The 18,319-nt window shown below is 37.1% G+C and overlaps 1 protein-coding gene across 1 annotated transcript in view; it reads left to right on the forward strand.

Moving 5' to 3' along the window:
* LOC123657958 (cadherin-87A-like) overlaps positions 1 to 15,240 on the forward strand; it is a 49,004-nt gene extending 33,764 nt beyond the window's left edge. Inside the window, exons 23-36 of the mRNA XM_045593438.1 lie at positions 1,154 to 1,374; positions 1,910 to 2,107; positions 2,999 to 3,158; positions 3,932 to 4,067; positions 4,990 to 5,180; positions 5,585 to 5,761; positions 7,151 to 7,263; positions 9,294 to 9,457; positions 10,590 to 10,747; positions 11,569 to 11,674; positions 12,157 to 12,346; positions 13,654 to 13,755; positions 14,458 to 14,534; positions 15,201 to 15,240. Coding sequence (XP_045449394.1) covers positions 1,154 to 1,374; positions 1,910 to 2,107; positions 2,999 to 3,158; positions 3,932 to 4,067; positions 4,990 to 5,180; positions 5,585 to 5,761; positions 7,151 to 7,263; positions 9,294 to 9,457; positions 10,590 to 10,747; positions 11,569 to 11,674; positions 12,157 to 12,346; positions 13,654 to 13,755; positions 14,458 to 14,534; position 15,201 — 1,994 coding nt within the window. The 3' untranslated portion in view covers positions 15,202 to 15,240. The remainder of the gene's footprint in view (positions 1 to 1,153; positions 1,375 to 1,909; positions 2,108 to 2,998; positions 3,159 to 3,931; positions 4,068 to 4,989; positions 5,181 to 5,584; positions 5,762 to 7,150; positions 7,264 to 9,293; positions 9,458 to 10,589; positions 10,748 to 11,568; positions 11,675 to 12,156; positions 12,347 to 13,653; positions 13,756 to 14,457; positions 14,535 to 15,200) is intronic.
* The last annotated feature ends 3,079 nt before the right edge of the window (positions 15,241 to 18,319 follow it).

Genomic DNA, 18,319 nt, shown 5'->3' on the forward strand with positions numbered 1-18,319 from the left:
AATCAAAACCAAGCATAATTCACCACAGATTAAAGACTCAATTAGCACATTCTGCGTAGATAGGACTATATAAGATATTGATGTATGTCGGGTAGTTTCGAATAACTTTGTAACGTTGGGTCTGACACCTCAGTCCTCCCGTGACCATGGTTGCTGTAAAGTATCCGAAACGTCGGGAATCAAATGTTAATAATAAACCGCGATAAAATCCGAAAAAAGTTGTTTCATTAAATAATTATGGTGTCAGACTACATGTACTGTGTGGCTACGGTACTACTAAAGAATATAGCCACCCCCTCTCTTCCCGTGGGTGTCGTAAGAGGCGACTAAGAGATAACACAGTTCCGCTACCACCTTGGAATTTAAAAAGCCGACCGGTGGCGGGATAACCATCCAACTGCTGGCTTTGAAATACAGAGGCAGAAGACGGGCAGCAGAGTCTTCGGTGCGACAAAGCCAGTACTGCGCTCACCAACCCGCTTGCCAAGCGTGGTGACTATGGGCAAAACACATGAGTTGACGTTATTTTTGGCGTGAACTTGTGGAGGCCTATGTCCAACAGTGGACTGTATAGGCTGTAATAATGGTGTCAGACAGATTCAGAATGAATAAAAATGTGTGAGGTCACAATAAGTCATAAACAAGTTTGATGAAAGTATTGCAAGAATGTGTGATATAATTAATTTATCTACTTTAAAGATTGCGATTAAATGAAAATTTGAAATAAGAATAATTTATAACATAAAAATTAGTTTTTAAACGACTTCCAATAAAGGAGGAGATTCTCAATTGAACTATTTTTTATTTTTTTGTTATATATGCACACGCATAACATCGAAAGACAGCATCAAATTTGATATTTGTATACGTTATTGTCAGAACAAGGTTTTTATAGAAGAAAATTAAAAAAATCTATATGAAGTTCGCTGGATCAGTTAGCTATTGATGAAACGTACACTAACAACAAGTGGTTGTCAAAATAAATTAAGTTAAACTAAGCTATTAGCCCTTCTGCTTGAAAAAAGAGGCCTATGCCCAGCAGTGGGATGTTACACATTGAATCTTGATCGGGAAATAACTGTTGAAGTGAAATAAAAATATTTATTTCGTTTCATAAAGTTCGCTCAATTAAAAAAATGGTTTTCTTTTACAGGAGTGTTCACAGTGGATCCAAACAGCGGTATAATCTACCCAGCTAGGGCGGTTGTGGGCGACACGGTGTACCAAATAACAGTGGGGGCGAGGGATGCTGGAGGGGGTGAAGGTAGCCACGCTGACACCGCAAGGGTTGATATTGCTGTACTCAGTGTCAATAGACACAGCCCTGTGTTTGTGAACCCTCCACCTGAGATGAGACAAATTGAGGTGCCTGAGGTAAGAATTTTGGTATATACATAACTTTTTTTTAAAACTTAGCTTTACTTTAATTTAAGAACCGCCCAGGTGTAGTGGAGGAAGTAGTCGCCTAACACACCGATGGTTTGCGGGTTCTAATCCCGAACGAGATGGTTATTTACATTTGTACAAATATTCCTTTCCGGTTTGGATGTCTGTCCTTGTGTATGGTGGGCCCCACCGTGCCTCGGAGAGCAAGTTAAGCCGTCGATCCCGGTCGTTATCATAAAAACCTGATAGCGATCGTTACTCATAGAAGGGTACTATCCACCGATCTGCATTGGAGCAGCGTGGTAGAATAAGCTACAATCCTTCTCCTACGTGGAGAAAGAGGACTATGCCCAACAGTTGGATGATACAGGGTGAATGCACTTAATATTTCTATCGTATGGCCCACGCTCCCAACTGATCTGGTCTAAACGCTCTTTTCACGCATTCGCCAGCTTACTCCCCAAGTCAAGCGCGCGTTAAGGAGGTTTACTTCAAAAAAACATTTCCATTCTAATATTTACAGCACGCGGCCCAGGCAGACTTTCTGATAACGACAATAAAAGCAACCGATGAAGATACTGGAGACAACGGACAGGTTTCCTACTATCTTAAAGTAGACAACCAGAATGTCGGAGAAACTCAGGAGTTCAGTCTAGACCGAAATACAGGAGAACTGAAGACTAAGACCTTCTTGGATAGAGAAATACAGGCCGAATATCAGGTACCGTTCAGACTTATGTATGATCTAATTGTGACGTAAACAATCATATATTTATGGGATCCGTGAATGTTCAACTTTCGCCTTAGGCCTCCTTTGTGGTGTAAAGATTTTCTACTTTGTAGCAATATCGATCTTCTGAAGTCTAAATCTGCTAACTTTAAGAAGTTTTCCTATTACGCAAGCCCATTGACAAGCTCGTTGGTCTAGTTTGTAGTACCCTGCTTTCTACTCTGGGGGTTGTGGGTACGATTCCCACCCCGAGTCTGGGTGTACTATAAATTTTTATTTATATATTTATATATGTATTATTTATAAGTATGTTTATCGGAAAAAATGTAGCTATACTAGTCGGCTGTTACCTACGTACATAACTATAGTACATATAGCAATAATGCTTGTTTACCCTGGGAACGTTCAGTTTCCTCTGGCGTCTCAATAAAACAACCAGTGTTTAATGTGAGGAATTAGTTTTTAATGACCGATAAACAAGTATAACACTAATAATCAGTACCGAATATACATACAATATTTGACTTAACTAAATCTACACGAAACATCGACAGCGCGACGATTTACGATAAACGCCATCTGTGTTTCATTCTAAAAACTAATAAAATTAAATATACATTCAACACCTACAACACAAGCAGACACAACAGACGACCAAGTGTGTATTGTGTAGATATTTATTTATTTATTTAGTTATGCTGAAGATGTAATGATCATAAAGGAATTTTGTTTGAAATTGCAGCAGTTTCAGCGACTTTTTAAATCCAAATTATAATTATAATGTCCTCTCATCTATGTAGTAAATAATAACATCTTTTTTTACACACTGTCCACTGGTTAATCCTATGTACTTTATTATACGTATCACAAAAAATATTCCAGTTAATAATAGCAGCAGTAGACAGCGGTAAACCGGCTCAGTTCGAAACCCTCCGACTTTTGACTGTCGTCTTGGTTGATGATGAAGACCACGCGCCGAGGTTCCTCCATAGGCACCATCAATTTACTGTTAAGGAGAATCTACCTCCAGGGATTATCGTCGGTAAGTACACAAACAAAATACACGCAACATATACGTCACTACCAAATAAAAAAATACCATTTCTGTTATTCTGTTATTCAAACGTTTATGTCTCAATTAGTACACCTACACCGACACAATACCATCTCCTCTGCCCCTAGGTTGCCTGGAAGAGATCGCTTTTTAGCGATAAGGCCGCCCTTTGTGCCTGATGATACTCTGTTTAAGTCCATAATATGTATTATTTCTGTTTTGGTGTACAATAAAGTGTATTGTTATATTATGTTATGTTATTGCTACAATAAAATCAAATACAGTATAATTTTTATGTATATATTTTCTGTGTGTTTGTTCTTTAAAAAATTGTACCACTAGGTAAACTATAGACCAAGTTAAATAATCCGATGATATAGTTTCGACTCTAAATGATTTGTTATAATTTACTGACCGTAAGCTTATATTATTTCAAGTTTATTTAGTGACAAAATATTACAATTAAACTAATTAATTAATTATGTAAAGAACTCACTATAGACGGCGCCACGGTTCGCTTAAACCGAAAATTAAAATCATCACATCAAAAATTTCGATCTAGCGGGTACATCGTTCCATAGCTTAATTGGCTAGAGCGGTCAATTTTTGATATGATATTCAAAAATATTACAATTGTTAATACATGCTTTTTTACTAAGCAAAAACACGTACGCAAACTATCATTCACACTTTAGCCTACCACAGTCTACTGATAAAAATATGCCTCAACAACTAACGTATTATTTTCTTCGAATAATTAGGTAACGTCAAAGCCATAGACAAAGATTCGGGTGACAACGGCAAGGTCTATTACCACGTGTTGGAAGGGAACCGCGAAGGAGCCTTCACGCTTGATAGGACGCAAGGCGTGATACGTGCTAATGCGACTTTTGATAGGTAAATCAACTTGCTTTATGCTAAAAATTACCCAGTGTGCCCAATTTTAATTGCATTGCTGACGTTAATTATTAAATTTATTACACTGTTTGAATGGTTTTCAAAATTTTCTTTGCCTGACCGCAAAATTTATTCACAATTATTTTTTAACTGAGGTAGGGCACATCAGGAATTTCCTGCTCAAAATATGGAGCAGGCCCGACTGGGGTAGTACCTCGACCTTACAGAAGATCACAGCAAAATAATACTGTTTTCAAGCAGTATTGTATTCCTGTTGATGAGTAAGGTGACCAGAGCTCTGGGGGGATTGGGGATTGGGTCGGCAACGCGCTTGCGATGCTTCTGGTGTTGCAGGCGTCTATAAGCTACGGTAATCGCTTACCATCAGGTGAGCCGTACGCCTGTTTGCCGACCTAGTGACATAAAAAAAAAAATTTACACTTAGTGGAATTTAATTTTACTCATTTTTGAAGAAAATGTTAATTTTGTTTTTAAAACTGTTACTCCGAAGTTTTTTCTCACATCAACTTTAAATATAAGGTCTCAAATTATTTCGACTTACTATGTTCTATTACTGTATTCCTAACTTTGGGGGGGGGGGGTTCTTACCTGGTGACTTATAGTACAGGTATTTTCTGCCTTTTTTGAGCACCAGTCCTTCGCTAATCGTGTTGTTAAACTTTGTATTGTATTGTATTTACAATCATTCCAGTCAAAATTTGTATCAATTTTAGAGTAACATACTTTCTCTCAGTTTGTATTTTTTTTTTTGTTAAAGTCCCGGATTAAAATGTATTTAGACCTTCAGCTATTAGTCAAGGAAATAATGTCGAACATCAATATATTAATTTTAATAAAACGATAACATTGGTAGTATAAATAAAAATATGAATGAAAAATCAAATTAACATTACAATTTCAGAGAAAAACAAGACGAATACTCGATGACAATATACGCCAGCAACAATCCAATATTAGAGCACGCGGCGGCCATCTTGAACTCTATCGACAACAGTTCGGACAGCCAGGACCCCAGCGTTACTTCGGTCAGAATTAAGATATTAGATGAAAACGACAATGAGCCAAAGTTTCAGCAGAAGATATACTACGCAGGTACGTTTGAATTTAGGAAATTGGACTAGGATCTCTTTTCTACATTGTCTTTTTGGAGTTTACTCTTTTTAACTGAAGTAGGGCACAGCAGGAACTTCCTGCTCAAAATATGGAGCAGCCCGACTGGGGTAGTACCTCGACCTTACAGAAGATCAGAGCTAAATAATACTGTTTTCAAGCAGTATTGTGTTCCTGTTGGTGAGTAAGGTGACCAGAGCTCCTGGGGGGATTGGGGATTGGGTCGGCAACGCGCTTGCGATGCTTCTGGTCTTTCAAAGATCTATAGGCTACAGTAATCATTTACCATCAGGTGAGCCGTACGCTTGTTTGCCGACCTATTTGTATAAAAAAAATCTAGGGCAAATAACTATATCTATTTATTTATTTATATTTCGATTTTAAAGGAATAAAACACACGGCCCGGGTCAACGAGCCCATTATATCCATACTCGCTGAAGACCCCGACTTGGGCGAAAACGGAACACTGCTATACATGGTAGCGGCTTCGAACTTATATAAGTTCGGTGCATCGGAGTCCAGCGGAAGTGTAGTGCCTTCGCCATTCAATGTTAGCCAGGACGGTATGTATTAACATTTATGTTGTCTGTGTCATAATATAAAGGATGATTTTTGTGAGATGGGCATATTTGTAAATACTGGCAGAAAATAATTCCAAAGATTTTCTCTTGATTTGTGCAAGTAGTACAGCTTTATGGTAGTAAAGTGACGTTGTCGCTTAGAGCGCGTTTCACTGGTATAACGATATCAGACAAGACTGATACTAGCAATTCCGTAAGGGAGCTAAAGCCAAAGAAGAAAAGGAAGAAGAAGACAAAAATCTATGATATTTTTTTTTGGCATTTATCTTCAATTGTTCTGTCTGATATCTTAGATCTATTCAGAATCCGTTAATCCAAAAGTTTTATTTTACTAGTTGAAATGAAACAGGCCCTTGGTTCGCTCTAGTTTATTGCTGTGTACTGTTGGACATAGTCCTCCCCAAGCTTACACTAAACTTTCTGTTAATCTTAATTTTAATACAATCTCCACTGACGATTTTCCGCAAATTGTCTATTGTACATCATCATCATTACAGCCTATACAGTCCACTGCTGGACATAGGCCTCCACAAGTTTACGCCAAAAATAACGTGAACTCGTGTGTTGCCCATAGACACCACGCTGGGCAGGCGGGTTGGTGACCGCAGTGCTGGCTTTGTTGCACCGAAGACGCTGCTGCCCGTCTTCGGTCTGTGTATTTCAAAGCCAGCAGTTGGATGGTTATCCCGCCACAGGTCGGCTTTTTAAGTTCCAAGGTGGTAGTGGAACTGTGTTATCCCTTAGTCGCCTCTTACGACACCCATGGGAAGAGAGGGGGTGGCTATATTCTTTAGTACCGTAGCCACACAATACCGTCTATACTACGCGTCTGTTGTACGCGCGTTGGCAATTACTTATTTCAAATTTTCTCATTTCTGATATAAGTATCGCCTATTCTGTAGTATATTATTTTAAGCTTCTTGACTGGTCCTGTCGTTTATGTGTTAACACAGACAGAAAGCAATGTTCGAAGACTTGTTAAGCTGCCCAGTCCGAAAAAATTCTATAGGCCATACAATGAACATAAGTCAACAACTCTTGAAGTTATGCGGGATATATCTATCGCAGTCCACTGTTGGACATAGTTTTCCACAAGTTCGCGCCAAAAAATTACGTGAACTCATGTAACTTACAGTTACAATTGACCAATGTCAGTTGCGATTTAAACTACCCATAATCTGAGGATTGTTTTATTTCCTTTTGATACCTGTTTGTAAATCCTACCAGTAATATATTCGCGTAAAAAATTGGCAATTCGTGAAATATTGAGCAAAATTTTAGATGGGGATATGAATATTAGACAGGTCGAATTCCTCTGATGAAAATTTGCTTATTGAGTGTTGATTTAATATAAATAGTAATATTTGCCAGGTATCCTGACTACTGCAACCTACATGTCAGAGTACAACAACGACCGCTTCGTTCTGGACATCATTGCGCAGGAGTTAGCGCCGCCGCATAGACAGGCGAAAACTCAGGTCTATGTGAGTACCATTTTTTTATAATTATTTGTTTTTCTTTCTATATACACTTTTTATCATATTTAAAAAAACCTGTCAAGAATTTAGAAGGTATGTAATCAGTGTCAATGGATTTTTAGTCGTTGGTTTAGATGGTTTCAAATCCAAAATCTATGTTTTGTTTCTGTATACAAATATCAACTTTCGTCAATCAAAAAAAAAAATCTTTAATCAAATATGCCCAAGAGCACCCTCGAATCGTCATTTTACAAGTTAAAATTTTAAAGTGATTATTATTTTTGTAAAAGTAAAGCTATCACCGATTCGGATTCCGCAGAGAAGAATCGGTAAGAAACTCCGCAGTTACTCTTTTGAAAATGGTATATAAACTGTGTTTTAGTACAAAATTAGAAACATGTTGCATGAAATACAGCGTCACTAAGTCCACACATCTTGATCAACTATGTAATCCTGCACCGAGTAATAAGCTTTATCTATTATTTTTTTTAATAAAAACTTTAAATTTATGTTGAGACAATTCCAAAATCGTTTGTCGTATTTTATTATACATGCGAATACCGTGACCCAGAAAGGAAACGTTTACTTTGCGCAGTCGAAAACTTGGAGTTACAATTTTGTTATTCCTTCTCGTGTTTACAATGCGATTATTACTATTTATTTCAAAACAATGAATATTTTGGTGGATATACATAATATTGTTATAAATATACTGCGACGCGACCGTTAATATGTCCACCTGTTGGAAAACATCCCGTAGGGAGACTCGAGCTCCAAGATCGTAAATGCCGCGAATAGCCCTTTTTTGCAAGATAAATGTAGTCTCAATATCTGCAGCATTACCCCACAGTAACAGGCCGTAAATCATAACACTATGGAAATAGCTAAAATATATTAAGCGTGCAGTTGCAACGTCGGTCAGTTGTCGTACTTTTATAACTGCGAATGCCGCGGAGCTGAGTCTACCATTCAAAGATGACAAATGGGAATTCCACTGAAGTTTTGAGTCCAAATGTATCCCTAAGAAAACTGTAGTATCATTGAGGATAAGCCTCTCGTTATTTATTATAAAATTATAATTTGGATGCTTAACATTAGGTAACGAAAACACAACGCACTTGGTTTTTTTTGGCGTTCAAAACCAAGTTGTTTAAACCAATCTTGAATTCGCGACAAAGAAGCATTCACGTCATCATAATTTACTTTTTTCCTATCAACTTTAAATATTAGAGAAGTGTCATCTACAAATAGCACTATATCACAAATATATTTAACATAAAATGGCAGATCATTTATATATATTAAAAAAAGAAATAGACCCAGAATCGATCCCTGTGGAACGCCCATTTAGCACAGATCCAGAAGACTTCGTTCCGTTTATTGATACGTGTTGAATTCTATTAGATAGATATGAAGCAATTAGATTAAGAGCTTTACCATTAACGCCTTAATACTCAAGTTTACTCAATAAGATCCCGTGGTCCACGCAATCGAATGCCTTTGATAGGTTACGAAATATACCAATAGCATTTGTGAGTGTCATATATATGTTTGAGAAGTGCCAAACCAGCATCTGTCGTAGAGCGACCTCTTGTGAAACCATATAGTTCACTGTGAAAAATTCCATTAACTTTAAAATGGAAATGCAAGCACTTGTCACTACTTACTGGTCTTTTCCACTGCACACCGCCCATCTTGTGTCAGTGGAACATGCACTCGACCTGACCGATTATCGCTCAGAATACCATTTATAACTGTTAACCCTTTTTCCTCGATAGCATTGGGTCGTCGAACGCTCATCGTAGATCCAGTGCTGTATGCATTCTTATCCCTCACTTCTCCATTAGCTTTGAGCCATCGACCGCTCAGTTGATTTAGTGCTGCATACATTCTTATCCCTCACTTCTCTATCAGCTCTGGGTCATTGACCGCTCATCGCTAATCCAGTGCTGAATATATTCTTACTTATTCATCAGCTGTGGGTCATCGACCGCAGTTGATCCAGTGCTGATACATTCTCACCCCTCCCTCCCCAGCTGTGGGTCACCGACCGCTCGGCGCTGATCCGCATGGTGCTGTCCCGCGGCTGCGCGGCGCCGGTGGAGCTCGTCCTGCGCCGCCTGGCCGCCGCCGCGCGCGCGCTGCTGGTGCCGGCGCGCCGCCTGCCGCTGGTGCAGGCCGACCGCCGCCACGACGACTGGTACCACTCATTCATTATCAGGGATCGGATTCAAAGCAGTGGCGCTCGAGACCGCCTCACCGAGGAGCCTCCTCACGATGCGGGCGGTCACCGGTGGATTACAGCTCTTATATTTATGAATATTTCATTACAGCCTATACAGTCCACTGCTGGACATAGGCCTCCACAAGTTTACGCCAAAAATAACGTGAACTCATGTGTTTTGCCCATAGTCACCACGCTGGGCAGGCGGGTCGGTGACCGCAGGGCTGGCTTTGTCGCACCGAAGACGCTGCGCTTATAAATATTTAGCCTAGCTTAACATCTGAGGAAACTGGGGATGCGTGACGGTTCACTCGCAGGATCCAGAAGACTTCTCGACTCTGCTGAGATTGTCCGCCGATTTTTTTTATACAATTTTGTCGAATAACAAGCGTACTGGTCACTCGATGGTAAACGATTACTGTAGATTAGTGCAACACCAGTAACATTACAAACGCGTTGCCAACGCAACCTTAATCACCCCTAGAATTTCTGGCCACCTTCCCACAGGAACACAACATTACTTGAAAGCAGTATTACATAGCTGTGTTCTTCTGAAATGACGAGATACTTCCCCAGTCAACTGCTTCAGATTTTGTACATGATATTATTTAGACCTCAGTTTCTTCTCCTTACCTCATAGTGGTGAACGATCTGATGCACAAAGAGCCGTTCTAAAAGTAATGACTCTAAGAAAACGGACTCATTCAACGACTAAATTTCACTCTGAAGCGATGTCTTCACTGTCAGACATCTAACCATTATTCGTCTGATTCTCCGCCAAAATTCTAGTTTAATATACGATCACTGAACCGCAGTAAGACCACAAGGGATACACAAAGTTTGTCCAAAGTTGAAATGTGTACAGCTTGTGCTAAGCAGAAATATACTGTTCCCAATGTCGTTCTTTATATTACAATAAAAATCCACACCCTACGCATCTCAAAAAGGATGTAACTGAATAGGCGGTCGGATAAATGATAAGTGGACATCCTATACGTTTGGGTTTCCAAACTTTACTGCATTTCAGCACTCCTGCATTTTTGGGTTACTACCGATTTCGAAGAAGTTTGTAATATTAGACTTTAATAACCAACAAATATCTGTTAAGGTGTGAGATCCACCTCCACGCAGTGGATCCAGATACATACCAAGTGTTACCGGTCGACAAAGTTCTGGAGACCATCGACTCGAAGTACGACCAGCTCAAGGATGTGTACCAGCAGTTCGGTGTTGAAACGCTTATCGCTGCGAGTGCTACTTCGAAAGGTAATCGTTGAAGGATTTTGTATCAATTTCCTTGTTTTAGGAGCCAGGGAATTTAAAAAAAAGATTAATAAATATTTTACAAAATAGACCTTTTGCCATCTATATAAACTAATACTAGAATTCTTATCAGAAAAGGGAATAGACCATCTCAATACCCTATTGCTCTGAAGATGTTTCATTAAATAAGAAAGTACAGTTTACTATAACGTTAAAAAATGTATGTTTTGACGTGACAACGTCTAATAAATCGATGAACGCCGGCGGCATAGACGAAAAAAATGAGTCGTTGCGTTACGCTCACTGTCCCGTTACGCTCAGTGATAGTCACAGCAGCCTTTCGTAGTCCACAACTGGACATAGGCCTCCACAAGTTCACGCCAAAAATGGCGTGAACTCATGTGTGTTGCCCGTAGTCACCACGCTGGGCAGGCGGGTTGGTGATCACAGGGTTGGCTTTGTTGCACCGAAGACACTGCTGCCCGTCTTCGGCCTGTGTTTTCCAAAGCCAGCAGTTGGATAGTTATCCTGCGATCGGTCGGCTTTTTAAGTTCCAAGGTAGTAATGGAACTGTGTTATCCCTTAGTCGCCTCTTACGACACCCACGGGAAGAGATTGGGTGGCTAAATTCTTTGATGCCGTAACCACACAGCATACAGCAGTGATAGTACATCTTCCATATATGCACGCTGCATCTATCTATATTACATATATTATACTATCACTCGATTGGCATATGCATCCGAGGAGATCTTTTGTTATGACGTTGTCATGTTAAACTATCGTCCGTAACCCAACTTTACAGACAATCAATTTTTTTTCAGCACCAGATAACTTCGACCCCGCCCTAGCGACGCTGATAGCTCTCCTCATTGTCTTGTTCACGGGAATCGTCACATTCATCGTTGTCTGCGCATGTCTAAAACACTGGTAAGCCAAAAGTATATTTTATTTCATAATTTTTGTTTAAATCTAACATCCTGTAAATTTCCACTGCTGGGAATAATTGTTTCTAGAATTATATCCATCATTTTACTAACAGAATTAGTGGATGTATACGTCTCAGTGGTAATTTGGCAGCTAACATAATAATCAGCCTGTAAAGACAATTTTATGCCCGTATGATGATAATTGAAATGTACTTTTTTAAGGGGTGGAGACCTGGTGTCCTGAAACACAGGCCTCGAGCCTATCTTAGGCACCAGTCTCCCACAATATTGGTGCTCATGTTATTATGTACCTATCTAATGTCCTGTTAGCAATATTGTGGTGAGAAAAATAAATAAATCTTATTATTATTATTATTATTATAACTGTTTTAAATCGCGGACACAAAAGTTATCTTAACATTATTATTGTAAATATTAAACAAAGTACTATATCGAAACAATTTATAGGGCACCTTATTCCAGGGTCATCCCTCCACCGTCCCTTCAGTCCAGCAAAGGCGACAGTTTAGCAAGAAGGAGAATATTGGAGGAACTCAGTACTACAGAAAACCCATTGTGGCTGGAAACGAAATTAAGACCATACGAAGAACAGGAATTGACCATGAATGTGTTCGGAGACCAAAACGAACAAAATGCTGAACAACCCACATTGGTAAGTAAATGTGTAATAAATGTGTGTTCTTTCTTTCTTTCAAATATTTTTAACTTACTTTAAGAGCCTTGTGGTTGTTGCTGCGTAATTTCTGACTTTTGGGATTAGTAGTAACCATATTTAAAGAAATATTCAGCGATCTACATATTATGCTCGATTGCAACCGATTTATTGGTTTTTGTATGAAAGACTACTAACTGTGAGTCCATAAATCTCTTATAAAAATTTTCATTTATAATATTAGTGGAAATAATAGAATCATACATAGTTGATAAAGATGTGTGGACTCAGTTCAGTTTCATTTTCATTTTAAAGGAGTAATTGCGGAGTTTCTTGCCAATTCTTCTCTGCAGAATCTACATTCCGAATCTGTGGTAGCTTTACTTTAACGAAAATAATAATTATCTTAAAATTTTAATTTGTAAATTCGATTCGAAAGTGCTCTTTGGGCCTATTTGAATAAAGTTGTTTTTGATTTGATTTGATTTAATCAGTCAGGGTTGCAAGTATCGTTTTTATTTTAGAAACACACGTTTTTATGCTTTGTTACCTTCGATTACGCTACAATACAGAGATGTTTTGCTGATTATCACAATATAGCCATCATGTTTACAACTAATTTACCGAAATTACTTTATTGGGAAAATTGTACACTACCTACATATTAAAAACGCACAAGGTAACTAATGTCTGACGATCTCTATAATTCCGGTTCACGAGCTCACAGACTTGAGTTCGACTTTCACACATACGTGCCTACGTTATTACGTAATTTGGGCTCAACTTTTTTGTATTAGTTTTTCAATTTTGCATATGAGTGTATATATTTCCTGTATATAGTTTATTTAAGTTAAGTTAAAGTTTAAAAAAGTTTTAAAGTTTCCTAAAGTTACAGCGCGTAGTTTGTAGTAGTTGATTTCTACTTCGGAAGTTGTGGTTTTAATTCCTGCTCCGATTCAGGTGAAGATATCTAAACATTTTTGAATATCACATCAAAAATTCCTGTGTGAGTAACACAAAAAAAAAAAATCGTGCATATTGAATATATATATATATATATATATATATATATATATATATATATATATATATATATTACAGTTCTTTAGCTATTACGTTATTATTTCTAGCACTGTGTTCCCCGCTATATGACACTCTCTCTCATGACCATTGGTTGACTGGAAGAGATCTCTTCTAGGGATAAGTCCACCTTTGCTATCAACTTTATGTATAATTTTTCTGTTCATTATTTTTAGTGCAATAAAGTATATATATGTATATATAATGTATCGAGTGTCCCCCTGCAGCAAGCGGACAACACGTACGCCACGATCGCGGGCGGGCGCGGCGACTACGCCACGCTGGCGGGCGACTCGCCCACCGCGCTGCACGCCGCGCTGGGCTTCCAGGTACACGCACACACGCACACACACGTACACACATACACACACGCACGCACACGCACACATACACGTACACACATACACACACGCACGCACACACACGCGCACGCACGCATACACCCGCGAACACTTACCCGCGCGCAACACTCTCAGGCACACGCACACACACGCATACACCCTCACGCAAATACACACACACACGCACGCACACACACGCGCACGCACGTATAAACCCGCGAACACTTACCCGCGCACACATGCATACACACCCGCGCACACGCACGCACACCTACACACAGATATACACATAAGCATAATTGCCAATATATTCATAGTCACTAGGTAAGCCGCAGCAGGAAGTGTTCTGCTCAAAGAGCTTACTTGCTCAAACTCAACCTTACAGAAGATCACAGCTAAATAATGAAAATCTATAAATCTATAAAAATCTCAAGTTGTGTTGTGTTCCTATGGTCAGTAAGGTAAACGAATTTCAGTCAATATTCTCACGATTCTTATTCACCCACATTACAAAGAGAAAACGAAAACACGAAAACATTTGTATATTATATTTTTTTTTGAATTAGCAAACTAAGTTGCAACCTCATTTTTTACTATAATCAATGTCATAAATTGTCAATGCGAACAGCTTTTAAAATTTACCTTCTCGATCATTTCCCTCAAAAAATAGTATAAAAATTTTATTTCCAGGGTAGTACGTTTAAGCCACCTTCTCCTGACACACCAGAACCGCCTCCGCGACCAGCTGGCTTGGGACCACTATCATGGTAATGACATTTTAGCTATTAACAGATTATGTTCAAATATGCAAATTATAGCACTAACTAAAAAGTTTTGACAAAAATTAAAATGAATAACTTACTTTTTGAAATTGATAATAATGAAACCGATAAAGCCCATGGCACCTATTTTTTATTGTGTAATGTTGTGTAATGGCTAACACCACATCTATACATATAATAAAATGGTAGGAAAGTCAAAACTGTACATTGAATATTTTTTTAAAAGAATACTTGGGCTGAATCTACAATCGATACCGAAGGCAAAAATATAGTTTTTAGAATTTTTTTTCTGTTTGTCTGTATGTATGTCCGGGATAAACTCAAAAAGTACTGCATGGATTTACTTCAAATTTGGCACGAATATTATTAAGAAGTCGGGTCAACATATAGGCCACATAATATCACGCTATCACCTACGGGGAACGAGCAGTGAACCTTTATTTCCTCAACGCATTCTGTAACAACGTGTAATCTACCGACGCATATTTGAATGTTGTTATTATGTTAATAACCATGTTATAAGCTAGCTTCACACTATAAATACAGTCTGTAGTATATTTAGTATCAGCATTGCACCCGTGCGAAGCCGGGGCGTGCCGCTAGTGGATTAATAGTTTTCAATATGACTAATTATATTTTCTTTTGTTTCAGATTGTGAAATAATAATATAGAATAATAATAATAATGTATTGTAAATAAAATATTATCTGTAATGCATGTTGGCAACGTATTATTATATTGAAACTAAGATTCGGGATTAGCCACAAGAGGTTTACAGATATTCTTTTAAGTTAGTGCGTTTATTATTTCAAATTATTTATGTCTGATGAAAAGCAAAAAAAATAACCGAAGCCACATATGTCATTAGATAAGTCACAAGAAAAGGTATGTGTAAATAAAATATCTCATATCTGCTGTATCAGCAGATACTAAGACTACATATTTATAAACAACCGTTTAGATCAACTCAATAATAATATTAAATAGTTTAAGTAAATTGATTCTAAAATCTAAATCTTAATAAGCGTAAATGAACTCAAGACCCTTTTTTGAGTTTTTAGTGAGTTCGTGTTAAAAAAGAAATGCTATTTACAAATACTAGTGACAAGTTTTTTGACAAAGAATTATGGAATATTATGTCACAATCAGTTTTTTACCATTTTGAAATAATAACGGATTGTGAAAAAGTAAATACAGTCCTATTTTATGTCTTATAGTCACATGTAATATTATTTTTATATATATAACAGGACGCGTTAGCGCAGTTACAGCACTGACTATTCCTCTGGCGATCGCGGGTTCGATCCCTGCACATGACAAACATTTGTATTGGCCTTGTGTCGTGGTCTGGGCGTTTGCTTGTGTATTCTATGTTTCCGGACCCCGACACAAGAGTAAATCCTAGTAACAATACTAAAGTTAAATAAAAATAGTGTTACAGAAATGAAGTTGGACACTCAAGTGGTTATATGACGATATTTGATAACGTTAATTTTCGTTATTGCGTTTCTGTTCCGTAAAGTAATAATAAGTTGTCAACGTCCGTTATATAATCTGTACATAATAGATAAAGATTTGATATAATGATTATAATTATAATTATCAGTTTATTTTATACAATAAGGACCAATGCGAGAAAAATATCGTGAATAGTTCATGATCGACTCTAAAAAAATCGAGTATAGTAAAGAATAAAATAATATTGAAAATAAAAGACCGATTTTGATGAAATTACAATTATTTTCCATGAAGATTAGAGAGAATAATGTCTACTTTCTAGATAAAACAAGTGATATTATCAGTAGCAAAATCTCAAATCAGGCATTTTTTTTTCAAGTAAAACTTCCCTATGGACGTTAAAAAATATCTTTCATTGAAGAAAGTCAATTATTAAATAATAAATTTTATGAATACATTTACCATAAAGTATTGCCATAGTATGTTATTTTGTACAAAATAGTTAATAATATAAGTTTGAAAATGTTTAAGACACTGTATATAAATGCTTTTTTTGTAACATTTTTATCGAATTTTACAACGAAATAAAAAATATATTAAAACAGTGGATTTTTATTTATTTACTTATTTAACGGTATTTTGTAGAAATTAAACACGTATCTTTTTCGGAGGTTATAAGATAATTCGAAGTCACTTGCGATATATAATTTCAATATTTTAATTTTAATTAAAGTAATTATATTCAAGCAGACGAATGGCTACTGCGAGAAGTCATTAATCAAGAGATGCACATTTTGTTCCTATTAACCACGTCCGTAGCTATTTTGTCTCGTATTTTAAATGTTTTCTTACTTCTATTCGGTAATTATTGCTAATTTTAAATCCGATTCAACATTTCTATTCAAATTATTAGTCTTACGTTAATCATGTTTAATTGACTTAACCCTTCTTAAATGGATTATTCGAAAATGATGTAACTTGAAAAAAAAATTGATTATAAATAAAAATAATTTACTGAAAGGTTTTAAAAGTAGTCCTCGGATCTCGATTAAATTTGAATGGGACCACATGCCACGCGCCACTTTGATTTAAAAAAAATCATTGCAATCGGTCTACCCAGTCAAAAGTTTTGAGATAACATAAAAATAATTGTGTTTGCTCGCAAACGAAAAAAAAACCGACTTCAATTACATCGAAGAGTAATACAACGTAGATCGACGAAAAAATAGTAATACTTTGTTCGTATTCCATATAACGCGACATTCTAAAATTGTAGAATTATATAATGTTCTACTGTTATTTCTAACATTTTGTTAGCGATTGTAGGCAGAAATTTCATAAAAGGCCCGTCGTCGATTCGCGCGAAGCGCTGACATCGCTTATTACGGCGGGTTTTTTAGTTGAAGCGGATTTATATTGAATTACGGTTTATGTCTTTTTTATTAAAAATATGTAATGTTCATGTTTTCACACAGCTCCGATGCACGACTGGAGTTTACCCCTTCAGATCAACTGTCTAAATAGGCACAAAAAGGCTTACTAGTCTAAGAAATATATTATTACTATATCAAATTGTAAATAAATGAATGCAATAACGCCATCTATCGGAACCTAATTGCGTTATTAGAAAACGTCTGAACGCCATCTCTAACAAGGTCATTCGTTCAGTAGATTTTACTGTTCAATTTTTTCATTCCGGGGCCTTAAATGAAAATCGATTCTTAAGGAGAAAACTCCAAAAACAGTCAAGTAAATACGCCATATCAGATATAGCTCAAAAAGTTCGAGTCAAATCTCAATTATATTTAAATGGGACCACATGACAAGCACCACCTATCGATTAAAAAAAGAATCATCGATATCGGTCCACCCAGTAAAATAGTAATGAGGTTAATATAACGTTGGTCGACGTAAAATAGCCAAGTAAATACCCAGTATTAGCGATAACTCAAAAATTAAAAGCTCAAATATATTTATAACGAATAAACTGCTACTCTCTACTCTAGTGGAATATTGTAATTTGATCGATAGTGAACGAAGTAATTTCATTACATTTTGATAGATGGCGTTGTGGCAAAGTATTGAACATGACCACAGTCGTCTTAACATCGTCATGTAAATACGTGTCATCAAAGATTACTCAAAAATTGCTCATTATATCTCAATCATATTTAAAACGGACGACATGACAAGTATTAGCTTTTGATTTATACAAAAAAGATCAAAATCAGTGCACCCAGTAAAAAGATATAACGTATAATACAACGTAGGGTGACGAAAAAACCGTCAAGTAAATACGCAATATTAGATAT

The sequence above is a fragment of the Melitaea cinxia genome, chromosome 11 (assembly GCF_905220565.1).
Source record: "Melitaea cinxia chromosome 11, ilMelCinx1.1, whole genome shotgun sequence".
Classification (NCBI taxonomy): Eukaryota; Metazoa; Arthropoda; class Insecta; order Lepidoptera; family Nymphalidae; genus Melitaea; species Melitaea cinxia.